The following is a 27,969-nucleotide window of genomic DNA, read 5'->3' on the forward strand; positions in this document are numbered from 1 at the left end:
CTTAAAAAAACCCACAAAACTATAGTAATCAAGATAGTGTGTTATTGCCACAAGAAAAAATGAATAGATCAGAGAGCCCCAAAGTAGATCCATGTTTATAGTCAGTTAATTTTAAAGATTTTATTTTATTTTAGAGAGAGAGAGCGTGCAGGAGCAGGGGGAGGTGTGGGGAGGGCGAGGGAAAAAATCTCAAGCAGGCTCAGTGCTAAGCGCAGAACCCCACACAGGGCTCAATCTCACAACCTTGAGATCATGACTAAGGTTGGATACTTAACCGACTGAGCCACCCAGGTACCCCTACAGTCAACTTATTTTAAAAAGAGACACCAAATGAATTCAATGGAGACAGAGAATATTTTCAACAAATGGAGCTAAACCAAACAGCCTTACGGGGGTTAGGAGGAAGGAAGATCCTTAGTCCTTGCCTCATACCCTACATATAAATGAATGAGAGAGGGATCAAAGACCTAAACATAAAAGTGAAAACTGTAATGCTTTCAGAAGAAAACATAGGAAAATGTTTTCATTACTTTGGGTTTGACAAGTATATTTTAGACAAGACACAAAAAACATGTAACCATAAAAAGAAAAAAAATTGGACTTCATCAAAATACAGCACTTCTTCTGCAAACCAAAGTCACCATTAAGAAAATACCTCATGAACAACACAGGGGTCAAGGGCACTGACCTCCTGTGCACGAATATCCACTTTATAACTTTTGACTTCTCAAAACTTAACTATTAACAGCTTAACTGTTGGATTGGACGGCTTTACTGATAACATAAAGTCGATTAACATATACTTTGTATATGTATTATATTCTTACAATGTTAAGAAAATTGTAATAGAAAAGACATTTACAATACTGTGAAATATCCACATAAGGTGACTCAGCAGCTCAAACCCATGTTTTTCAGGGGTCAACTGAATATAGGCAAGCCACAGACTGGGGGAGGGGGGGAATGTGAGCAATACATTCACCTGGCAAAGGACTTAAATTCTTATATAAAGGATTCCAGCCAGGGGCGCCTGGGTGGCTCAGTTCGTTAAGCGACTGCCTTCGGCTCAGGTCATGATCCTGGAGTCCCGGAATCGAGTCCCGGGATCGAGTCCCACATCGAGTCCCGCATCGGGCTCCCTGCTCGGCAGGGAGTCTGCTTCTCCCTCTGACCCTCCCCCCTCTCATGTGCTCTCTCTCATTCTCTCTCTCAAATAAATAAATAAAATCTTAAAAAAAAAAAAAAAAAAAAGGATTCCAGCCATTCTGTAATGAGACAAGCAGTCTAATGAGAAAATGGTCAGAGACTTGAACAGGCATTTCAGAAAAAAAAACCCAAAACAAAAAACTGCCAATAAGCATATGAAAAGGAGTTAAACATCATTAATCATCATGCTATAGATATAATAGAAGTGGAACTCTCATAATTGCATACGAACGCACATAAAATGGCAAATACAACAACTTTGGAAAATTTTTCAGCAGTTTCTTATAAAATTAAACATAAACCCACCTTGTGACCCAGCAATCCCAGTTATTTCAAAAGAGAAATTAAAACATGTCCAGAAAGAATGCTCATAACTTTATTTATAATCACACCAAACTGTAAATAACTCAAAGGTCCATAAATAAGAGAATGGACAAATTACAGGATGTTCATGAAATGGAACATGACTGAGTAGCAAAAAGAAACCAAGTATATATGCAACAATGTTGATGAATCTCATTTTGAGCAAATGTAAAGTTATACATGTTCACTCTTATCAGATGTAAAAGTGAACATAATTCCACTTATATGAAATTCAAGAACAGGTAAAACTACTCTATGACAATAAAAAAATAGAAAAATGGTTGCAAGGGAGAAAGGGAGGAATAAATTCAATGGAAAGTGGCAAAAGGGAAGCTTCTGAGATGGTGGAAAATTATCTGGATTGCGGTAAGGATCACACAGATGTATATAGATTTGTTAAAAGTGATAGAATTCTAAAATCTATGCACTCCATGGTCCACAAATTTTACTTGAGGACAAATCATTTCCCCTGATTTATCAGAGGGCTATCTATCACTTCCAAAAAGAGTTGTTCACAGAGACATGTTTACTTATCTCCATTTATAGCAGCTTTGTCCTTGAGTCAGCTCTTCAAAAGAAAACTTGTTTCTGAATTCACTAAGTCTTCTGGTGAAAAGTTGCTCATAAAGTTTTATTTCTTGTCCTAAATTTTTTTTTTTAAAGATTTTATTTATTTATTTGATAGAGAGAGACACAGTGAGAGAAGGAACACAAGCAGGGGGAGAGGGAAAGGAGAAGCAGGCTTCCCGCAGAGCAGGGAGCCCGATGCGGGGCTCGATCCCAGGACCCTGGGATCATGACCTGAGCTGAAGGCAGACGCTTAACTGACTGAGCCACCCAGGCGCCCCTCTTGTCCTAAATTTCTAATTCAAAAAACATTACTCATCATCTTGTACCATAGAAGTTAAAGACTGAAGTTATCCTAGATATAGTCTAAACCCTCAACTACTTTTTAAATAAAAAGATGCCTAAACTGATTTGTCCAGGATCATATTATTTCCTTTCAGAAATAAAAAAATATATATCATACATTGTCACTCTTTGCATATATTAACACTTGGGCAAATATAACAGCTTACCTTATAATAAACGTATATTAGACAGTTATGTGTGCTTTAAATGGCAACTGAGGAAGCATAAGGAATAATGATTACCATTAGGAGGTTAGAATACTTTATATATAAATTGACATTATATCAGCTGTATTTTTTAAAAAGCACCTATTTTCATTTCCAAGTTCATATTGGCTGGTTTTTCATGAGTGATGCAATTTCTAGTTGAAGTGTGTTGGTCTTTACAGCTGGGACACTTCTATCAGGCCGCTTTTCAGGAGCTGTACTGATGATCTATAAAATCTGGGCAAATGAAAAACTTACAGATTTTTGACACTGGAGTCAGTGAATGGCGTAATAGCATCCCTGTACCATATGGAAGGTAAATGTAATAAAATTTCACCAAAAAAGTTTTTGGCAGTGTTAGTTGTGACAAGTAGATAGAGGCTTAAAATGCTTAAATAATGAAAAAACACTTTTAATTATGTAGGAAAATTTTTATTCAATAAATATAATTTTATAAACTTTAAAAAATTACTGAGAGCTATACAATAAGTAACTACACTTACTGACAATGCAGAGAAATGTTAAAGGAATTTATTAGACAGCCACAGTGTCTGAGGTCCTGGATTTTAAACTAAGTGTTGCTACAGTTTTGCCAACTACTAATTCCCCATAAAAATCTAACAATCACCATTATTAGAAACGTATCATTAGTTGTGATCTATTTTTTTGTAGGAAAATCATTCAAGTGTTCTCACATAAACAGCACTTTAATAATGTTCTATTTTTATGAAAATAGATGACTCATTTCAAGATAGAAATAAAAATGTCTCAGAAGCAGGACCAAAATTAATAAAACATATTTTACATAACTCTTTGGTGTGTTTCTTTTATGAATACCTGCTTTTATCACACTTCAACGTGATCTTTACAGGAAAACACAAGCATAGATGGTTTTGCCTTTTCTCCTGCCCCCAATAACTTCTCAGAGTAGCATATTTAAAATTTTTTTTTGGTATTAACTGTCAATTTTTTTAGTGGCTTTGACTTCTGCCTATCGGATAGGAGTCTCAAGCTTCTCACACAAGCTCAATTCCACAATCCACAATCTTACAGCAGAAACGACCTGGTCTGAGTAAAGGAATTTCCTGATGTGGTAATTTGCCTCAGTTTAATCTCCTACTCAGGACAGTGCCAGAGTTTGGATAGGTCTGGGAAGCCTTTTTGGACATCATGGAGATTGAGACCCAAGGAGGAGGGCAGTTAAGAGAAATTCAAACTAAATTCTCCCCTTCTTTCTTCTCAACTCCACAGCAAGCTTGGTAGCTGTAGTTTTCCTGGCCCATACTCTAATCCTCCTAAGGTGAGCCTATTGCTTACTGAAGCTGAGGAAGGGTACTGAGTTACCTTTTAAAGCAGCTGATGGGCAATTTTGAAAACCGTCTTAGTGCTTACTACTATCTTCAGGGCTACAGCCTTCAGACTAGGTAGTAAAGGTAAGAAAGTGAGGCAAACAGATTTGAGACCATCAATTAGTAAAAATACATGTAGCATCTTACTCTGGTTTTGGCAGGTTTAAAAGTAACAATTGCCAACATCATAATCTCCAAAGAATTTTAAAGAAATATGCAAAGGGGATTGTTTTGTGATTACTGGCTACATAATAAGTTTTAAAATATGAGTATTAGCACTAGAAAACTATTTAAAGCTTATAGACAACAGTTACTTTCTTAAATAAATTGAAGAAAGCTCTTTTCTTATAATAATTTTCCTTTAAAAAGAGGTTTCCAACAGAGTAGGATAAGCATTATCAGTAGATGACATTTACTTTTTTTTGACATAAAGTTCTTAAATAACTTCAGATAGTCAATGCAGACAATTACATCACCACCTTCAGCACCATATAGCCTGGCTGACCTCCACTGCTGCAGTTGGTCAGAGACTGCTTGGATGGCTTTATGGTCCTTCTCTAGTGTCAGTAGTCAGTTTGGTTTATGGCAAACAAACACTGTAAATTGTTAAGGAAGATGTAATGCAGGACTATTACATGTCATTTTGTTAGATAAATATTTTGTAAGACATTCTAAGAAAAAACAAATTCTGAGTTATCTTCCACTAAACTACCCTGAGTATTTTCTGCAATTTTCCTCCTCTGGAACATGAATTGGTAAGTGAATATATTGTACACTGTATTACCCCTTTAATGTATTTCCAGAATCACAGTATATTCTTAAACTCAATTTTGGAATATCTAAGTTAAAGAAGGACTATTAATGAAAATTAATATTTAAGTTGAAATTCATAATCTAATATCCTTGCATTACTGAAACAGACAAATGTTATATTAGCAAGAAAATAAAAACTTAAAAAAAAACAGTTTATCAGCAAACAAGGTAAAGTCTTAATTCTTGACTCTATCATTCTTTCCCTACTAGCCCAATTCCAGAAGTCTTATATTCCTGAGATGGGAAGAGGTGGAAGGTTGAAGAATATATCTACAGAAAGGAATTATTATATTCTCAAGAGAAAATTTTGGAAAACCTTATTTAACCATTTCCATACAATTTTAAATGTATATGTACACAATCACATACTTAGAGCTTGGTAAGTTCTTTAACCAATAATCATTTCCAAGTTTTAAAATGACATTACTTTTTATCAAAACAAATGACAACACTGATCATATGATAAACTCAGGATGGAAATTAAGTACTGAAGTACAGTGAGTCAATTACAGCAATATGTACCTGATTAATCATTCTTAGCATTTTAATTTATGCTGCCATTACCCCTTAAGATTTAGCATTTTAAACTTTGTTTCACTTACATCCTGTAGCCATGACTGAAAATATACCTAGTAATGGGACAGTGAACAGATTTCACTTCACTGTGGTAGTCTACTATAACTTAGATAACATATACTAACCTAAAAATAATAGGATTCTTATGTGAAATCCTTTATTCTGCACTCTAGCTTACTGAAAGGCAAGAGCAATTCTAAATTAGCCACAGAAAGAGCTCTTATCTTTTTGTTTGAATTACCCTAATATTTTGATTTTTATGATTAAAGATATTTGCAATATTAAAAATACTGTCCAAACTTGTTTTTTATTGATATAGTTGAACTTTACAACAGTGTCATAAAATACTATAAACAGAGCCTTCAGATAGAGGGAAAAAAAAGGCAAATTTAAATATATTAACCAGATTAAAGCATGCAAAAGATCCAATGATAAACACATTAATAATATGCTAATGGTATATAATTTACCCACTAATCACAAAAATATTAAAGATCAACTTGAAATTTGGTGAATGGACTTGATTCCTGATTTATATATATAATATACCCTTTGCATGTATATGCTTAACTTTACTGGTTGTGTTACAGTATTTAGAGAAGTTTGGTATTGGTATATATTTACTATCCACAATGCAGTAAATAATGGTGGGAAATGCATTCTTCTAATTTGCTCTGTGAACTTAGAAAGCACTAAAGAATTAACAACATGGGTCACTGAGGGACCAAAATTCCTTTCTATTCACATTAACTTTTCGCATGAAAATCTTCAAATATAACTCTAATAAAAAAATAGAGTTTTCAGGGCAAACTTTTCAGCATAATTTACAGAAGCAGATCTGAATAGAAGACTCAATAACCAAGTTAATACTAAAAAATACAATTAATTAGGAAGTACTTCCCTTTTCTACCTGGATATTAAAATATAGTGGCCTTAGCAAGAGGATGAAATGCCATTTGGAGTCCCATAAGCACAAGGGACAACCCAGAGAGATGGAAAATGTCTCTTTCACAAACTCTAACATGTTCAGATTTAAATTAAAGGGGTTGAAAGGGGTTTATGTCAATGCTTTTTATTTGTCTGCCATCATAACTGAGTGGTATGAAATACTCGAGAAATTTCAAAAAGTAATTCTGCAGAACTAGTGTGGTCATTACCAGGATGATCACACTGAATTTTAGGAAAGGAGTTGAAATGGTTCCCACAAAGTACTACTGCCCCTTTAACAAGTAGATGAGTCCATTGTGGAGAGAGTCAAGATGCTCCTGTCGTTGGTATAGAAAGGATCCGATGCACTCCAAGATCTAAAGTAACAATAAGAGAAAAGTTTGGCTCACCAGGACCTATGTTTTCAGTGAGACAAAAATTTACTCTAAAACTTAGGATCAAAATGAAATTTGAATATTAAAATAATCACTTATTGATTCATTTTTAAATGCTAAGAGAAGTTCTTCATACTAGCCTTGAATGACCAGTCTATTTATATAATACAAGAACTTGGAAAAAAAATAATGCTCTAGTCATTATATAAAATATTAGCCAAAATTCAGACATTCATTAGCATTAAAACAATTTCTGTAAGTAGTAAAGCATGAGATGCTCTTAAAATTTTAACAATACAATTAAGAAATAAGTATGTTACTAAGAGTTATGCACAATCAGTTTTACTGAAAAGCAACTAGGCTATATTTTGACATTACAGAAGCAAACAAACATCCCACTTACCAAAAGCTTTGGAATGAAATAGTAATATGTTCATATTATATTATACTATTTCTTTTCAGCTATAAATTCTATTCTAAAGATTTTAGCACAATTAGCTTGAATGCAGTAAATGGTTTATTCAATAGGTATCAAAGACAGCTGTGACTCCTTAGGGTTTTCACTTAACTGAGAACAAATAAACCTTTAATGGTCTGGAAAATTTACTGTCTGAATAATAAGGCCTATAAGCAATTAATTACATAATGCTTTATTTGTAGCTCTATTAATTTAAGCTAAAATAACTCAAGACCAGAAATAGCCTTCCATGCTTAAAACAGCCTAACCCATTTCAAGGACAGTATCAGGATTACCAAGTCAAAAGTGGCTTTTCTTAGAGAAGACTAAAAGCACTAAACAATAAATACATTTTATGTAACTTTTTCCAGGGTTCCTACTTTTCTAAACAAAGATGTTGGAGGAAGAGACCAGCATTTAAAATGGCTTTTAAATTCACTCATCAAATATCCACTGCTTCCTTGAGATTCTGTACGTAGTTTAAGTTTAAATCAATTAAGCAAGCACAGTGATAATGAAGTTTGGAACCTAGAAATTTTACAAAGTTGGCAAAGAGGAACACAAATAAGCTACAACCATACTGGTAGCTTACAAATTCTCTAATTTTAAACATCTTAGTTTAAGGAAGGGCCTGTTCACTACTGTCTCTCTCTAGTACGTAGAACTGCACTTGATACATAGCAGGCAGTATTTGTAAAATAAATAAATGAATGAAGTGAGTCTATGAACATTTCTTAAAAGTATTTATCCAAGAAGTATGCTTAGATACATATGACAAAACATAGCTCCCAATACCCTAATTATCGGGAGTCACTCAGTTTCTATTCCCAAATTGCCAATATTTTATATTAGTTTTTCCTCTTTTCCAACCATTGCTTACATAGAAGAATTTTATTAGGTAAGGTTTCTTTTGTTTTTGATCTTTCCAAAGCACGCATGTGCATTCATATGTTAAATATCATATTTGACAGAACATTAAATACTGGAACTACATATTAACTATTAAGTCCTTTCTATTTAGAAAATAGGTTTGATTAGGATAAAGTAACTTGGTAAAATGCATAAAGAAAATCATTTATTGCTGAAGTACAGCCTTTAGTGTACAACATGTTATATTCTTCATATAGCACCATGATGCTACATTTGAAACCGAGCCTGCAATGTGGCATATTCCTTTGAAAACATTAATAAAATGTAAGAATTTTTGTGCCTGGATGGTAAAAGTCTTTAATCAGTAGAATGTGCATATGAAAGCACGAGTTGTATTTCTCAAGTGATGCTCATCACCTCTTATGCTTAATAGGTTAATAGAATAAATATCCAAGGGCTTCTACATCTTGTAACAGAAGTAGTAGTCTTGTTTCACCTTTTAAGTTAGACATGAAATGGAAATGTAGAATAAAGGCTGTTTCACAACGCAGAGTACTAACCACTATACGATCACGGCAATAAAGGCTGTTTCAATATCAAAACAGAAATGCCAAACGTCTTTCTCTAATACAATTATATGGAAAAAAACAAAAACAAAACTCTACATATCAGAATGACTTTCAAAGTTTAAATATGATAATGGATATATGGCAATTTCCATATAGCCCTTTGAAAAGCGCCAAGTGGTTTTTCATACTGTATGATTTTTATCCACTAGAAAAAAACTGAATAGATCTTAAAGGACTTTTTAGATTATTCATTTGGAAAAAAAAAGGGAGGATAATGACAGTACTAACCAATAACATAACCTGAGATGTTGGACAAAAATGGTAAGAAATTTATAATTTATAGTCTTGTCAAACAAGATATTACTGTTAAACATTTTATTAGGAAAATAAAAAAAATCTTACAAAAGAAAATATTATGATACAATTTTAAGTGAAAAAAAGTACAGATGATAACAGCCACCTTCAGGAGAATGTGCTGAAATAAATCCCCTATTTCCAGGGGCAGGTTCAAAGGGATAATACAGTGTAAAAATGGCTATGTAAAGAAAAATGGGGGTCTATTACCTGAGTAATGGATATCAAACAATGAGAATATATATATAAAGCAAAAAATATTTTTGGCTTATTTAAAATTACAGTTTTTTTAATAGTGAAGATGTATACTGTCATTAAAATTAAATTAAAATTAAAATCCCTGTTGAAGCAGAAATTTAAAAAATTCTGTGGAAGTTCTATAGTAGTCTCTTAGTCTAACTCCCACCTTAGTTCTATACAGTAAAGCTGTTTTAATAAGTAAAATAATACTATAAAGTAGGTCCTTCTGGAACTTCTTTTGGAAAACTTGGTGGCCTGGGTACATGACAGAGCTCCTTTCTAATAATGCATTTTATAATACATTTGTGTAAGTCAAAATACATAAGTCCCAATAAATTTAACTGTTCATAGTAATTCTTTTATGTAGAATAAAATTACTACAAAATGATACCACAGCATTATGGAAATATTTTTGATCACATGTTATAATCAATAAATGGAGATTGAAAACACAGATGTTTTAAGAATGCTATTTATAAATGCAACTGTACCACAAAGACATGGCCATAACTAAAGGCAAAGTGGGAACTAATAAGTTCGCCAGTAAATGTTACCTGAATTTTATGATACATATGAATGATAATTACTCATCATTTTTAAAACAAAAAGCTAAACAAATATTAAAAATTATTTTATCAGCAGATAATAGTGCCTCCTCCACCCCCTCTATTCCCTGCCCCTGGGGTATATTCCAAACTTTTCCAGGCCATGGCACACTTAGAAAGTGATTATTCATGTGGTACACGGTGGGCAATGGAAATCACCATCTATCTATCCCTGTCCATCTATAACTCTTCCTGCACACCAGTGCATTGCTGCTCTCATTTTAGGAATAAGATATAATTCACCTTAAGAACACCAAAGCATGAAAAAAGTTATTTCTACTTCCTAATGTTCCCTGAATAATATGTCCCTTGGGGAAATAATGAAGAAATGAATCCATTTCACTTTTAAATAAATTTAAGTGGCATTTACCAAAACATAGCATTTTTTGTTATGATCCACAAAAGCAAGCACTGATATATCTAATTCAAGAAATAGATTTGGGAGGGGACAGAAATGCTAAGATTCTTCTAAACCATAATTTAATGTGCCTATTCTAACTTAAAAACTTTTAATTAGACCATGAATACCAAGTAAAAAAATATCACAACTCATTTTAAAAACCTCATTACAGAGATAAAATGGTGTAGGAGAGCAGAAATACAGCCTTTTGTGTTTATAAATACCTCAAAGTCTCAAATGACTGAACAGAAAATATACATGAAGAGTAAGAGAAGCAAAATCCTTTGATTTTACTATTATGTGTAGACTATTTTGTAAATACAAAAAGCAAACAAACAAAAAACAAATACAGGAAATAAAACAGTAATATAAGGTATAATCAAAAAAAGAAAGTTATAAAAACCAAATAAGTATCATATACACACTCCTATTCACCATATTTTAGAAAGACTGTAAAGAAAATTTTTTGTTCATTAGATGAAGTCTCTTCAAAAGTGCTTTCTCTTCCTTTGTTAGTGAAAGAGCCCCCTACCCCAAAGCCACAAAATGAAATCTACCATCAAAGAGTGCTAATAAATAGCACACCTCCCACTTCAGTTGGTAAAACCAGCTGCTGATTTATTAGGTATCTAGAGATGCAGGTTCATCCTGTTCCAGTTTATAGGACACTCATCTGCAGCAAAGGCTACTTAGAGAAATTTCACACCTGCTGACATGGGTTGGACTACATCTTCCTACTACTCGTTCCAGCATTCTTCCAACAGATGCGCATGCTGTTTCTCCTTCTGGGAAACAGCATATGGAGTCCAAGCACTTGATACCTGAATTTGCTTCAGTAAGCTGGAGGAGTTGAAGCAGAAAAAAATTAGTTATTTATAGATCTGGATTTCCAAAAAGCATTAAAAAAAAAACAAACAAACAAACTACAACAAGCACTTTAAAGTCAAAAGTAATGTATATAAATACACATGTTTTCTATAATATGAAAATGTATGGAAGGCTTTAAGACTAATATACAAAAATATTTAAAAGGCACTGTGTCCTAAATTAGAAAATGGATAAAATAATTATATAAAAATAAGTAGCTGGTTATTATTTAAATCTGCAAAGATTTTGGATTTTAATGTCTTACTTTAACAATTTATTATAGCCAAAATGATTTACATCAACCACTCAAATTGAATTCTAATTCTTCTTTGAGTTTTTGTTTAGGTGAAATGCTCCTGCAATTTCAATGAAAAATGTCTAGCAATTGAGAAAAACAGAGTGTGAACCATTCTGAAGACTGGGAAATAATAACCAGGCAGGACCTAACCCCAATCTTCAACAACAACAACAACAACAGTAGCAAATACTTTATGTAATGTTTTCTATGTGCTGGGTTCTAAGCACTCTACATATATCCACTGAAACAATCCTTGAAAATTTATTATAATTTTATAATTCTCCTTGAAAAAAAGCATCATTTACCTTAAATTTGCTAAGCAACTATTAAGTGCCAATTAAGCCCATAATCAGCTTATCTTGCTTTAAAAAAATTTACTGATTAATTTAAGCTACTGTATTAAAATCCACTGAACAAATGACTTATTACTATTTTTATTAATTTCTGAAGGTATGCAAGATAAATAATCCAGCAAAATAACTTAAAGCCATTACTACTAATAATTTTAATCCTGTTAAAATGAGGGAAAGAAATGGTATGATCACAGAGCCCAATGAATCCCAACCCTGGTTTTGACATGATCAAGTATACTCCTTAATTTCTCTTAAACTGTTTTTTGTTCACTTTCCTTTACAACATATATAACATACTGTGTAACAAATCTTTGGAAAGTATAGAGGAAGGAGAACAAAAATAGATTCATTAGAGGGTTGCAATTCACAAAGGTTGGGAGTCACAAAGGCATGGCAACAGGGGACATTTGTGGAGACACACACAACGGACCTAAGATGGATATGATGGAACATAAATAACCTGGTGCTTGGAATATAAGGAACGGGTGAGGTCCTGCAAAATCCCTGCTCAGAGTAATCCTGCCAAATACCAAGCAGTGCAAGACAACATGGTTCCTGTCTGGCAATTACCTAATTGCACCAACGTCCTAAGGTCTGCTAAGAACTGAGAAATAGCCAAATTTTACTAGTTCTTTCATTACAATACCCTTGGTTTAGGACTGTTTATGGTACTGTTTCTTAAACTGTTTTTTGAGAGATGTTTACAGATGTCTCATGAAAAAATGTTCTGTGGCCAATTAATTAAGTTTGGGAAACACTAATTCAATGATGGTCTAAACAGACTTTTTGAGTAAAGGACCATCAATAAGTCAGGATGCATGGTCAGTCTCCAGGGGGAGAGCTGGACATAGTGCAATTCTCAAACTGTTTTTTTTTTTTTTCCCCAGTAAAATCTTCCATCCTACCCCCACTGCCCCTGGGAATCAATCAACACTAGGAAGAACATTAATATCCAGAGGAACCGTTTAAAAAATGCTGGTTTAAGAATTAAACCAGGTTTAAGGATTTTATCATCTCCCAGTTTCCTCCTTGGGTCCTTAGGCTCCAATTTCCTCCATCTCAAAATCACCCTCCACAGGAAGCAGGACTCGAAAGCTCCCACATACTCAAAGGTGAAAGTACAATACTGCAAGGAGGCCTTTAAGGCCCTTTATAACCTGATCTCAGGCTGCCTTTCTTGCTCAACTTCCCAATGTTCCTGTACAGTCTTCACACAGCCAACCAGTGCAGTGTTCCTTGCCTTCGGGCAGATGTCTGGGCCTGTCACCAATTACGGTCAGAATGCTGACCCCTACACCTAGTTCAGTTTAAATACCATCATCTCCATGAAACTTCCCTCACCTCTCCAACTACCAGTAATCTCTCTCTGGATTCTATTGTACTGCTTGTCTGCATAACTTAAATGGTACGAGCACTTAAATTCAACTTGCATTTATTGAGCAAGGCACTGTGCTGATTCCCAGAGGGGATGGCAATCTAGTAAGTTAATAAGGGTAAAGAAAGGATGGGAGATAAGTCAGGAACAAATAATGGTAGTTATATTAATGGAATGCTTACTATGTATGTGCCAGTTCCTATGTAAGATGGATTATTCTCATTTAAAACTTAGAACAAACTTTTGGGGTAAGTACCATATTCAGAAACATTTTACAGATGAGGAAAGAGAGAAGTTGAGAATTTGTTCAAGATCACCCTGCTGAGGCTTGAGTCTTGGTTTCTTTAATTCTAGAGCTCAAACCTCTTTATCATGCCATTATACTGCCTTCTTATAATTATGGTAATGAGGCTGACTACAAATATTAACAAAGAGGAGGGAAAGCTCAAACCCAGCTGTTGTTGTTGGTATTGGTGGGAGGGCATGAAAGAGTTGATGAAAAAGATAGCATCTGAAACACATTTTAAAGACTGGGTGGGATTTCAGTAGTTGGAGATGGGAGAGAAAGAGCATTCTAGGCTAAGCAAAGAGAATGAGTAATTATATGTGGGTAGAAAAGTATGATGTGTATTCAGCACATGTTTAGCCTACGTATAAGAAAGTAGTTGTTACACCTGCCCCCTTGCAAAAAGAGTAGTGCGACTTAAAGTGTGATCCATGCATCAGTGTTGGTCCAAAAACATTTGTTACTGGCCTATGAGGAGATTAAGTGTTTCTGGTCTGTACGAATAAGAGGTTAGAAAATTTTATGGCAATTTGACAGAATACTTTTATAACTATTAAATCTAATAGTAAATTAAAAATCAGAGCTTATTTTATATGTCTTTTAAATTTCATTTCCTAGTACACATTTTGACCCTTAAACAAGATGGGTTTGGACTGCACAGGTCCACTTATAAATTTTTTTCAATAAATACACATACAGTACTATAAATATATTCTCTCTTCCTTTTGATTTTTTCTCTAGCTTACTTTATTGTGAGAACAGAGCATATAATACCTGTAAGATACAAAATACGTGTTAATTGGCACTTTTATGTTATCGATAAGGGTCCCGGTCAAGAGTAGGCAATTAGTTAGGTTTTTGGGGAGTCAAAAGTTATACCTGGATTTTTTTACTGCATGAAGTGTCTCAGCGTCCCTAACCCCCACATTGTTCAAGGGTAACTGTAACTCATTTTTATTGTATTTTACCAAAGTATTGGTCCATGATGGACTGGAAATTAAAAACAACAAAACAAAACAAGAGAACAAACTGGTCTTTCACATGTGGCTGGAGAACACTAAACTATACCTGAAACTATAGAGAGCAAGGAGTTTGCCTGGTACTTCTTAATTTAACAACTTGTGCTTTGCTTATATAGCTGGTGCTCAACTTTCAAGGATTCACTGAAGATGAAGTCCATAAGGTCAGCAGCATTTGAGTGACCACGTATGAGCACAACACCGCTTAGGTCTGGATCTGACTTTAGGTAATTATGTTGCTTTGCACTTATTACCTCTCACTTTAAAATCTAAGGACAGGTATTACTACATGGATAACCCCAAAGAGAGTAAACATCTCAAAATATCAAAAATATTATAAAGAAATGACTTCCTTAAGATCACCTTTTGAATTAGCAAAAATATATTTCCTTTTTTTTCTCTAAAGAGAAAAAAAAAAACCCAGCTGTTTTAAAAATGCTGAATGCTGGTTAACTGTGCTTCTGTAAAGCTGCTATTTATATAAAAAACTACACTGTTCTCCAGCAAACGTCCAAGCTCCACCACTTTCCCATATACATATCTTTGATCTCATATTCAGGAACTGGGAGACCAGCCAGATACATGTAGCCACAGCTGCCAATTAAGTGGGAGTAGGAAAAGGGTAGAACATTTAAATCTCATTTCATTCAAAGTAAGGAGAGGGAATTATTCCTTTTGTGTGTTTCTTTTTTTGAACTGCTTATAAATACTAGACAAGGAAAAAAAAAAGCAAAGTAATGGGAGTGAGACCCTCCCTGGTGGCACTTTAATTTACCAGAAATTTTGAATTATTGGTAAGACCCTCTGCCACATCTGCTTCCCAGGAATGACCATATACCTTAGAGCTGAAAGGGCTGCCAAGCAAAACAACTACGGAGATTCAACATAATTATGTATGGCTAATAAAAATTTTCATCTTTATAAAAGAACTTGCCTTCTGAAATAAATTCTGACTCACTGCTCTTGTTTCTATTATTTTCCTATCAATGAGAGTAAACATTTAAAAGTTTCTCCTAGTGCTTCTACTTCTATCTTCTATTTTTCTTGAATCTTCTAGATGTTAGAACATTGTCATACATCTTTAAATTATTTAGTCTTTCTTATGACATCTTACCTATCAAATCAAATAAGTCTTTTCAAGTTTAGATAAGAATTATTGAACTATTAACCATATTGGTTCTTTAGTCTTTAAAACAGTTTTATAACAAATATATAATCAAAGTGAGAATCTTGTATAGCCTTAAAGGAGATATTTGGAAACTGTAATTATGAAAAACAACAACAACAACAACAACAAACAATGCTGTGTTCAAGGAAATGTTTTTCTTTTTAGTGTGAAATCAAAAGCCATCAAATAGTACTGATTTCCAAATTTGGTTAAGAATAATAAAACCCTTAAAACAAGTAATGGCTTCAATTCATTATTCAGAATTGCAAGAGGTAGCTTTTTAGCAATGGCATTTAGAAGACTGCTGTCTCTTACTCAAGGCCCATTTCTTCAAAACATGCCTCAAAAGCTCACATTCACTCCTCTACATTCTCTTCCCTCTTTCCTTTTCCTCAAGGAAAATAATCAACTTTGGAAGATAGTTATAAATATAAATACCTCCATACTGTATTTCAGGGATCTCCAGAGAGGAGATTTCTGTACGTGTTGCCTAAATTTAACTATGAAAATAAGCATACAATAAGAATTACATTTACCAGGTATGGTTATTTTAATAATTTGGTTTATTCTAGTTTAAGAACGGAGACCCCTTTATTTTAATGATGTAGTTATATAAATAACAATATCTGACCAGGAATCTGAAGTTTAGGTTAAGAAGAGTATCAAGTATCTGTAAAAAATGACAAAATCACCTATTTTAACAGAGAGGGTAAATCAGAATAGCACTAATTAATGAACTAAACCATGGTATAGCTGATGTTAAGAATTTTTCCTTAAAAAAAAAAAATTCAGTTTTTTAAGTATGAATCGTTCAAAGAATGTCAGAGGGTAATTGTTTCATAGAAATAATGTCAACACTAACATTTTTCTTCATTTTGACCTCCAGATGGAAAAGCTACTCAAATAACTCAGCACAGATTTGAAAATAACATTGGTTTTGTAGTGTTGTATTTATCAGGTATACATGCAGGTCTTGCTACTCACGGCAGCCTTATTAGTTTTTTTAAACGTTCACTTCTATTTGCTCACAGAATTTTACTCAGGAAAGTATAGCTTTTACTGGCAAACAAAGGAATCCAGGCCATTAAAGTTTTCTGTTCCTTTTGTAGTTCACCGCTTTGTTAAATGAGACAGTAGATGTAAGTATCTTTGTCACAGAAGAGGAAGGTGACTTGTAGGTGGTTGAAACTATTCAAAATGTTTTCTTTTGTTGTAAGTGGTGGCAAGTTTCAGGTCTGGGGCTTAGCATCCAGGTCCACCATGAGAAAGGTCAACAGCCCTAACATCCTGTTGATACCCCTATAGTTGCTAGGTATAGCTGAAAAGAGAGCATCCAGAGGAGGCCAGGAATCTAGGGACAGAGAAATGACAAAACAATGGAGGCCAAAGAGGCAGGTCACAGTGGAGGGAGATGACTAGAAGGCCCTAGCCCACGACAACATTTAGGGCTCAGCATCATCCCCTGCCTGATTTGGCAAGGCTCACCACATTTCGATTAGAGAAAAACAACTGCCATGTCAAGACAGAAAAAATAGAAGAGGGATATTATATAACACTTATTTTTTGAACTGATTTTTATTTCAAAATATATGCCAAAGGCAGAAATATATAAGAAAAATATTCAAGGTATACTTCACTCAACCAATGAAAATTCAGTGATAATCAGCAGAAAAAATTGCAGGTCAGGGTAATAACCCCAGCAATTTTACTAAAATCATATTCATGGTTTCAGGGTTCTTCTAGCTTCTTGTTTATAGGAAGAAAGACCAACTATTGCAGGATGATGAGATATTTTCACTCATCACCCTTTTGTAAAAGTAACCATTGTAACAAGGCCCCTGTTACTAGGAGCGTTCTAAGAAGCCATCTCTCAACTGTATTATACATTTTAATGGACATATTAAAGCAAAGCAGTACCAGATCCATGTCTTATGAAATATCCACTTGAACTTGAACCTTTGGGGAACTTTTATCACAGAGGACATAGTTTTATAGCTTTAGTCTAGTCAGGTCCCAAGTGGATTGATTATCTGCTTTGTGGATTATCCAGGGCATAATATAAATCCAGGCCAGCTCCCCCTCTTTACCCAGTGAGCTCTTCAGCTGAGTTTTCTTCACAGCTCAATCAGGGCATATTTTTAAAGACTAACAATTTTTCTATATTTATCAAAGCAAAATATAGTAAAAATAATCATACGGAGCATCCCAAAACAAAAGTTCTGAATTCTTTTGAATTTCTTTTCAATTAATAATAATACTAAGAGTTGATCTTCAACATTTTTCAACATAATCTTCAACATTTTTCATTTAGAGCAGTTCACTAAAGGAATCTAATTTTAAAAATATGTCTTCCAGAATAATTCAGATTTTTCAAATTACTGTACCTGTTCTATGGTCTGATTCCACGGTAGAGTTAAGATTTATAATTTTTAAGTAGTTTTGTTTGAAAGTTTCACCATTTACGATGTTTTATCTCAAATGAGGCAATAGCACCTTACTGACCAGTAATTATAATATACAAATGACAAATAATCCAAGTAAAAATATAATTATTAGTAGTAAGAATTTTTATCCTCCATAATTACTACCAATCAAAATATTTTGCATATTCCAATAAGGTCTAGAAGTGGTTGTTAGGGTTTACACCTCAAGAGGTGAGTGAATCAAGTCCTCATCAATTCATACTTTTTTTTTATTACAAAAATATAACTATGAAAGTTTATGAAAAGTAAGAAGTGAGAGTCTGATGAATATCAGTCAACAGAAAATTATTCAGTACCACGTCTAAGCACTCATTCATTGGATCATTCAACTCAAGAGCTAGACTTAGATAAGTAATTTGGTGTGTAACTACATTAAGATGTATAAAATGATACACAACTACTTCTTCAAATGGGAAAACTGACTTCAGAAATAACAGAAGTAGCATAACATATTTTCAAAAGAAGGGAAAAGGAATAATTTCTTGAATATAAAATAGGTTGTGAGAATACCTTACTAGGTTAGAATTTGAGGTGAAGTATGATTTAACACTGTAACTCTAAAGGAAGACTAAAAAAATATTCAGGGATGGACATATAACAAATGTAAAGATCACAAAAAAAGGAAGACAAGTAAACAAAAACAGTAAACATATGAGGAACAATGAAGGATTAGGAAAGTAAAAACTGAAAGTCAGGCCAGTTCTCCCATAGCATGCCCCAAGCATGAGAACTTAGCGGATATGTCCCCAGGAAGGTCCAGCGCAGTACTACCTAGTGCACGCAAGAACTGTCCTGCTGGCTGCAAGCCTCAGCTAGCAGGTGCCTACTGTCCTCCCCTCTGTGCTTGCTTTCAGCAAATTCATATGCTGAGCTGACTGAACCCTTATCTTCTTCCATCTGGAAGGACAGAAAAGCAGTAAGTCTCACATTACAGAACAATACTCTCACTGTAAAATAGGTTTAGAATCAAAACAGCAAGTTGGGGTCCACAATCTGCGAGGGAAAATGAATGTTCATACAACACCACATTCATTTACCGTCACAAAAGAGAGCTAGCAGCAGCTTCTTAAGGGGAATACAACAAAGCACACAAAAGTAAGCCATGATTTTCCAGTGCACAAAGTTAGATTAAAACCAGATTTCCTTCAAAAAAATTCAATTTCTTCTATTATATTCCTTGCCACCAAAATTTAGGGTTCTTATTGCAAAGGTATGTATGCCCTTTTTCACAACTCTTATGCTCCCTTCTCAAAAGACTTCTCTACTCGAAGTGAACTTTAACAGAGTAGAAGGGTCACTCACATGGCCTTTCAAATGCTAGACATGTGGGTAAGGGGTGGGGCTTGACTTATTTAACAAAATTAATTTAATCCTTAATTTGAAAAGTATCTTTTTAGTGAGTGCTAATTTACACAAATTTTTATTCTTTGCTTTTTTTTTTTCTTCTAGGGAGTATGTTCCCATAGCCATGTTAATTTGAACCTTTTTTAAATTGTAAGAAAATGTCCTCAATGAATAAAAAACCCATTTTTCCTCATTTTGTGTTTTCTCAGTCTTAGGACTGACCAACAATTATTTCTATCAAAAAAAAAATGCTATGGTGAATGTCTTACATGTATAAAAAATAAAGTAGAAGTCCTTGGTTTCAAGAGTACAATAAGCTTATGTGAAGATAGATTATTATTATTGTTATTATTATTATTATTATTATTATAGCTTTGCCTATAATACAGGGGATGGGAAAATACCCAAAATGAATTTTCTTTCATTAAAAAAGTTAATACTTTTGTGTTAATGGTTCTTAAGAAGCACTAACCTGATTAAAGATTTGAAAACTCTTAAAGATATTTAATATCTGCATAATTTTCCTCTTTGTCACAACAGCAAACAATTAAGCTGCCATGGATCACACCCAGGAATACTGTTTAATGCAATTAAAAAGAAAGATGTATTCAAAATTCACAGGATGCATAGTAGACAGATGTATGTGAGCACTTGTTCTTCATGCAGCTAAAAGCAAATGCCCACCCAGTGGTCACTCACTGCTTATTTAAACAACTGGTATTTCTGCCTGGCCTTTGGTTGAGCATAGTATTTTTTCTTTTTGTTCTCTGATGGCTGACAGTAAGTAAATAGACCACAGTATGTAAAGTGATTACCTGATAGGTGAAGAACCTGGAGGCTCAGAGAGGTGAACTGATTTGGTTAGAACACACAAGCCGTAGTACCAAGGGTATCACTAACACCCAGGCCTGCTGTCTCCCCAACAGGGCTCTTCTCCGTTTGCTATACTACCTGATTGGAGAGTGGCTTGCAGCAAAGGCCACCTGACCAGTATATCCTGTTCTCATTGTGTTTTTTCACAGATGAATGTTAAGCTTACTACCTTATCACATTGTTACAGAAACTGGGATCTCTCTAATTTATGATAACCATACATTTTTTTTAGTCTATTATTGCTCAACCCCCCCCAAAAGCCAATATGATATGTGAAAATATGATTTCATAAAACAGCAAGACTATTCACAATGCAAAAATTATCTTCACTTGACCAAAGAGTTTGCCAGGTGTTCTTTTAAATAACAAGCTCTCCTACTGTCTTAGAGTTAAATAATTAGATGTTCAAAGGCACATATGGATAAAATGTGTTATACATATTTGACTCAACCAAAGGTGAAGGAAAATCCTCAAGTTTGTTTTCACTTTAGTTCTTGTTTTAAACAAAATTTAGTTGACTACCACTTAAACATCCATTTTTATATTCATGTATAATTATTATACCTTTGTAATTCAAAGTAGAATATTTCAAAAATCTAGAAGATAGTAAGAATAAAATCGAAAGGTTTGATAAAACTTTAGAATAGCTCAAAATTGTGAACTCACAGAGTTCCATAGGACATTATTTAAGCAATATTTCATCAAGGCCATTTGCTTGATCAAATGAACACAGAAACTTGGAGAATAAAAAAAAATTTTAAAAATATAATTAAGAATACACAGGATACTGAGAGGGTGAAAAACTGAAGAGTGTCAAAAGTTAAAAAAATTTTTTTTAGTTATATTACTTTTCCTCTTCAAATAAGACTGGAGTTAAAGTTAATAAATAGCTCTGGTATCTTAATATCAAATGTTTCAGGATTTAAGCTTTCATTCTCTTCCATCAAAAGACATCTCTATACTATTATTTTTGTGGAAACGGACAGAATGGGTCTGTCTATGGAGATAAAGATATATATTTAAGAGGTACAAAATATATTGTGCAATTTATAAACGCACTAAACAGTAGCAAGGATATGAAATGCTTCAGCAGCCATTACAGTGTACAAAGACAAATATACACATGTATTTACAGCACAGATTAAGGCAAGATAAAAAATGGGCAACTCTCACTTCTAAGTAACTGAAACTTAAAGCTTTAAACTTTATGATGAATTTCTGTAGCTTAAGTTACTCAACATGCAGGAGCATCCTTAGTTATGAAAATAATATGACAAGCAGAAGCATTAGAATTGTACTATAAAAGGTAGTAAAGGTGAAAATATATAGTAAGATACAGATCTCTGTCCTGTTATGCTGAATTTTCATCTCAAAGAAGAAATGGATATATATTTTTAAGTTTTAATATACATATTAATAAAGGTCAAATTAGAGACAGAGCTGTGCTGACAAAAATGCCCCACTCTTAATTCATGCCTCTGCCCATCTTTTGAATAGTTTCATTGACCTTTAGCATGCAGAAGAGTTAACAAGGTTCTACTCCTCCTACTCTACCTAAGTTTGCTCAGCTGATTCCTTGCCCTCGACAATGGCTGCAGTGCGATGAACTCGTCACTTAAAGCAACTGTGTTGGAGTACATCTATAAGTGGACAGAAAAGGAATGGTACATACAACAAGTCAGTGAGCTGTATTCATCACCTAAGAGACAGACACAGGACAAACTTTGTAAAGACATCTGTTCCTCCAAGAATAGGAAATATCATACATGGTACACATACATGACTGACATTTGTAGGGCTGTTGGCTTTGCTATCAAAATAATTTATTCTTCACTCTTAATACCACATGGTTATTCTGGAGAAAAACAAAGCTCAAAATAAATGCTGACAACTCTTTTTTTGATGTTTTTTCTTGCTACTTTTGGTAAACAATGAAGTACCTGATAACTTTCTAACCACTTCTTCATCATTTGCAATCAGTGGTAATAGTATAAATCTGAAATAACAAAGATTACTGCATGTAGCAAAGGAATAATGTCACACGTAGGATGTGAATAGACCATATACTGTTTTAGCAAAAAAGAAAAAACCCCAAAAAACCCTTCTAGCAGGCTAGAAGATCTCTGAGTAGAAATAGAGATTTCCTCCTTGGATTAGACCACAACAGAACATCTGGGTCAAGTTATTTAAAAGTGAGTTTAGTGGGACAAAAGGGAGATTAGCTTTCACACCCAGATAAAAAGATTAGTTTACCATACGTCTCATTTTTAATCAATTTTAACCTATGGTAAAAGAACCAAAATATATATAAAGTACTTTCAACTTCTTCTTGTCTAAGGGTCCACTCTAAGGTAGCAAATATTTCCTATGTAATCCTTTAAGATTAAGTAATCCTATGTAACCCTTTATAGAAAAGGTAGAAAGAACTAATATCACTTTTTCTTATCATTAAGAAAGCTCTATGAATACACATAAGTTTGCAAATGCTCTAATGTAGATTTCTAAAGATAAATGTAAATAAATCTGATTATTTACTTTTATAAAGAATTAAGTTTTAAACATGATGTTGTTAATGTATTTTGGTGAAATATAACTTTATATAGGCCAAGAGGAGGAGAAAAGTGTGTTATCCCTAAAGATCTAGAAAAAGTATAAGAGACAATGTATTAAAAATAGTATTCTCTTACTGTAAATATTTATGTCTAAAGATTAGAAAAAAGGCAAAACTTTCTGATATATATTTAAGCAATATATTGCAAAGTAGAAAAGTTAGTAGCATACTGATATAAATATATGCGTAGGCAGACAGAGTAATCAATTATGCAAATTTATCCAGCCCCATCTGGAGATCAGTATCATAGAGCAACATCCTCATTGTTCTTATAGTTATGATGCTTCTGGTGAGAACTCACTACATACAGGCCCAGGGTTGGGTGCTTTATATTCATTATCTCAACGATCACATATGGTAGTAATTACTATTCTGATTTTACAGAAAAGGAAACTGAGGCCGAGGGATGTGACCTGATTAGGGACATACATTTTACAAATTGTTGAAATAGTACTTGAATTAAGATTTTCAGGCTTCAAGAGACCTACGCTGCTTTGGTGGTGTTAAAATGTATATTGGCTAGTATTGAGTTACCAAGACAAATAAATGCTAAAGACATGTTGACATGATCAATTGAAATTAAAGCTAATACATCATTTAGGAAGTCTAACTCAGGTCATTAAGTACTTAGGGAACAGTTATTCTATTTTTGAATATGCAACTAAATTTTCAAAATTTAAAGAAAATCTGCTTGGCCTGTAGCAAACATGCAGAAAAAAATCTCAATCTAGTACAAGTCAAAAAATCTCAACTATGTACAAGTCAATGGCACATTCAACTAAATAGTTACCATTTCTTGAGCATCTACTTTGTTACTGAACATTTCATTTAATCCTCATTACAAAGGTAATAAAACAGATATTTCTATCATAATTTTACTACTCATGAGAAAATTGAGACTTAAAGTTACAGAGCTACCAAGTGTTAGAACTGGGTTTTGAACTGAGAATTATCAGGCCCTAAAGCCTGTATTCTTACACACTATGTAACATACTGTTAATATTTGCTGTAGCTTAATACTTATTGATAAATGTTTAGTAAGAAAATATATTTTACAAAAATCCATTCTGTAAAAATTATTTAGGTTAAAGAACTTATTTCATACTCTTGTTGAAAACAATGTAACCTGAAAAAGTATTACTAGAATTCTAATGTTTCTAAAGACATGGATATATATCCCAATTATATACCTCTGATAGAATGCTGTGATAATGTTACTTAAAACATATTTACTATTATTATCTGGACATAACTTGGTAAGTCTTTTTTTTTCCTTTTACTTGATAGTCTTATATTTAAAAGTCTGAAGTTCCATTAATAACAATATAATTAAAATTTTTTTTGTCAGGAGTCAAAATAGAATTAACTTAAAAATATCATATTTAACAATATTTGTTTTACAAAATACTTGATACAAGAATGGATAATTTCCTATTCTGTGATATAAGCAAATTATAATGACAGCTGTTCATTGTTACAGAACAATTCTAATTTAAAAAGGTATTGTATATAAAGAGTGCTTACCTGTGCCTTTTCAGTATTTGTAGGATGGAGCTGTCGGTCAAATACTTTCTTCACAATATCAAGAAATAGACACATAACAACCATGAGTATTATGGCAAACCAAGCAGAACCACTTGATAGGAGCTGAATAAATACAAAGTACATATTCTGGGAGCCCAAAAATGGCCTGCAAAGAAAGAAGGTAGAACATAGTAGATATTCAGTAATTGTTAATTTTTCTTCTCCATATCAATAAGATCAACTGAAAGAAGTAAATTTATTATTAGATAGGGTCTCAAAATTATTGAGGGGAATTTGTTCATAATATAATCTATCACAATAAACAGCTGAATCAATATAATTAAAATATAATATAGTCACTCACCAGAGAATCCCTCCATAAAACAAAGAAAATATAAAATAGAATATAATAGATCCCCAGGTAACAAGATGGTTGATCCAGGTCCAAAAATGAGTTTCCAAAGCCATCTAAAAAAAATTTTTTTTAAATCCTTAATACAAGGTAATATTTACTTAAATTAAACCTCTCAGATAAAATTCAAGAATAAAATGTAGTAATTGTAAGTGCCTAACGTTCCTATGGCAAAGTCCATCAGAACAGAAATATTAATGAAAGAGTCCAGTATGGAATTGAATAATTTCAAGTTTATAATGTTTTTCTTCTATGAGGAAGCAGCATTGAAATTTTCATGAGTACTTTATTCTCTACTACATCAGCCTAAAATAACCCATGTTGTCTAGCATTATATACAGAGAAGTAAAATTTCAGAGATGAATATTGTGGGCTTAATCTTTATTTGGCCATAAAAATCAGCTGAAGCTTTCCAAAATAATGAACTTAAAGTTGTGTTTTTTTATAAAAATTAAAATTAATTAAAATATTAATCAGTAAAATTATTCATGAAAAAAGGGAAAAATATCTACCTACAGTTAAAGAAACAAAGAAAGTAAACTATGCATTACACAGATGCAAAATGTGTCATCCATGTTTCTAATTTCTGCACCATACCTTTACTGTGACTGTAATAACCATGACTGTGAAAACCAAGGTGCCAAATGTCCAGTTTCCAAACATCTAAACAGAAAAAAAAACCAAACAAACCAAATCCATCACTGTATTATGTGTTAACATGATGCTAAATCAGATGTAAGGCAAAAAGTACTAAAAATCACTTGCATTATTTAAGCCAGTTATATTTGAAATCTGTGACATTAGTAAAGTTAAAGCAGTATGAAAAAAAATCATAAAGCATATTATTATGCTTATTTTATCATGTAAAATGATCCTTTGGATAACATTATCAGATTGGAAGCCCAAGAAGATGGCTTTGAGACTGCATGACACAGAATGTTTTTAGTTAGAATGATATGGTTGTTAGTGACTGCTTTATTCCTGTCATACAATAAAAATAACTCTTCAATCACAATTATTTTCTGAAACCATTCCAACCAGAAGTTACGACAGATCACTTGACACTGTATTTCTGGACACAGTGTAGGCAGAGCAGGAGAAAAGAAATTTACACATAAAACCAATACCTGAAAGGAAAGATAATGGCCAATGGAATTTTTCCTCAAAGGATTCTATGTAAAAATGAAGTTAATGCCAGTCAAAGTATTTTTCTGGGATTTATAGCCAAAACTTAGTAAGGTTTATTAAAAATGCTGAATCCCTGAAGACTTGTCAGGATTTAATTTCCACTTATAAATAAGAACAGAACCAGAAGTTTATGTTAATATTAAGTTTACCAAGTAGTCAGTTTTTACCACTGGTTTGAAAAAGTATTTAAAAGGCTCTGTTTCTTTTTATTACTGGTGTTTAACAATTAGCATTTACTTGAAAAATTACTTAACCTCTCTGTATCTGATTTTTTTCACTTGTAAAATGGGGGAAGAAATTTACAGGTTTCCTTAAGAATTGGGATATGTAAAAATGACAGGGTGCCTGGTATATAATAAGCAATCAATAAATAGTAGTTACTATCATCAACAATGAAACATCAATGAATAATCCTTCATTTGAGGGTATATTGGGAGTTGATTTTCAAAAGTAATGGAAAAGTCATACTAAACTCATTTTCCTGCTTTTATCATCTCTAGAAATGACCTGGAAATACTAAAAATCAATCAGTGTCACTTAACTCTGCTCTTGGAGGAATGCTTGCTACCTCTTTCAGGGCTTTGGAGAGAGATATTTGATACAGCCAAGGAACCTGTGCCTGGAAGTGGTAACAACCATACATGTCTATCCCTCAGTATTCTGGTTTTACTGGGCCTAGATTTAGGGCTAATGGTATCTTCCTTAGAAACAGGATTTAGGGCTCCCTTTTGCATTCAAGGCCCCAGAGAGGGCTGTAGAAACACATTCACATGGTCTTTTTTGTTGTTTTATAAAATTAGCGAAACTAATATATTTCAAACCAATCAGTTAAGACTCCTGTCTCTTTCCATTCTGACTTCCACTTGAGCCAGTTGATGATAAAGTGAACGGCAGAGGGCATTTTGAGATCAGGCTACAGAGAAGTCGAGCTGGGCACATTACATTGGCTTTGGTTAAGTGGGATGGAACCATTTATGTCACTCAGTTACATTCATGTACACTTATGTTTGTATTTATAGTTCTATTTTTTCCCCTTAAAGAGGGCCTGCCAAAATGTGTAATGTTCAGACTTTCCTAAACCTGGGTCTACCCCTGTTCAGAAGAGAAAGATGCTCAAAACCCTTTCTATCAGAATCTGCTTTTCTTCTAGATCACTTCTTCCAGCTGAATTTGTTACCTAATTATTTAATAAGGCCAAATTTATATTCCAATTTAAAAAGGATCATTCATTATTTATTTGTATACTCAACAAACAGTAATTGAGCATCTTTAAAAAAATTTTTATTGTTATGTTAACCACCATACATTACATCATTAGTTTTTTTTTTTTTTTAAAGATTTTATTTATTTATTTGACAGAGAGAGACACAGCGAGAGAGGGAACACAAGCAGGGGGAGTGGGAGAGGGAGAAGCAGGCTTCCCGTGGAGCAGGGAGCCCGATGCGGGGCTCGATCCCAGGATCCTGGGATCATGACCTGAGCCGAAGGCAAAGGCTTAACCGAATGAGCCACCCAGGAGCCCCACATCATTAGTTTTTGATGTAGTGTTCCATGATTCATTGTTTGCGTATAACACCCAGTGCTCCATGCAGTACGTGCCCTCTTTAATACCCATCACCAGGCTAACCCATCTCCCCACCCCTCTCCCCCCTAGAACCCTCAGTTTGTTTCTCAGAGTCCATAGTCTCTCATGGTTCGTCTCCCCCTCCGATTTCCCCCCTTTCAATTTTTCCCTTCCTAATTGAACATCTTTTATAAGCCAAATACCATTCCAGGCCTTGGGAATAAAGCAGTGCTAAGAAAAAGTTCCTGACCTCATGAAGCTTACATAGTGGAGGAGACATATTAATAAACAAATGTAAAAATATACTTTTAGGTAGAGATTAATGCTATGAAGAAAAGTAAATGTAGGGGAGGTGGGTGTCA

General features: G+C 33.6%; 1 protein-coding gene across 2 annotated transcripts in view; it reads right to left on the reverse strand.

Moving 5' to 3' along the window:
- Positions 1-5,713: 5,713 nt before the first annotated feature.
- Positions 5,714-27,969, reverse strand: part of ATP11B (ATPase phospholipid transporting 11B (putative)) — a 121,371-nt gene continuing 99,115 nt past the window's right edge. The window contains exons 26-30 of one of the 2 annotated variants that reach the window (XM_064584827.1): positions 25,453-25,518; positions 24,808-24,911; positions 24,444-24,609; positions 10,949-11,082; positions 5,714-6,729 (exon numbers count right to left, since the gene is read on the reverse strand). In XM_064584827.1, coding sequence (XP_064440897.1) covers positions 6,648-6,729; positions 10,949-11,082; positions 24,444-24,609; positions 24,808-24,911; positions 25,453-25,518 — 552 coding nt within the window. In that variant the 3' untranslated portion in view covers positions 5,714-6,647. Of the gene's footprint in view, positions 6,730-10,948; positions 11,083-18,789; positions 18,989-21,862; positions 21,949-24,443; positions 24,610-24,807; positions 24,912-25,452; positions 25,519-27,969 lie in introns of those variants that run through there. The other variant, XM_064584833.1, reaches the window with a different exon arrangement.

This window comes from Mirounga angustirostris, unplaced genomic scaffold (assembly GCF_029215605.1).
Source record: "Mirounga angustirostris isolate CCGP_5_RB_7025 unplaced genomic scaffold, mMirAng1.0.hap1 SCAF_1, whole genome shotgun sequence".
Classification (NCBI taxonomy): domain Eukaryota; kingdom Metazoa; phylum Chordata; class Mammalia; order Carnivora; family Phocidae; genus Mirounga; species Mirounga angustirostris.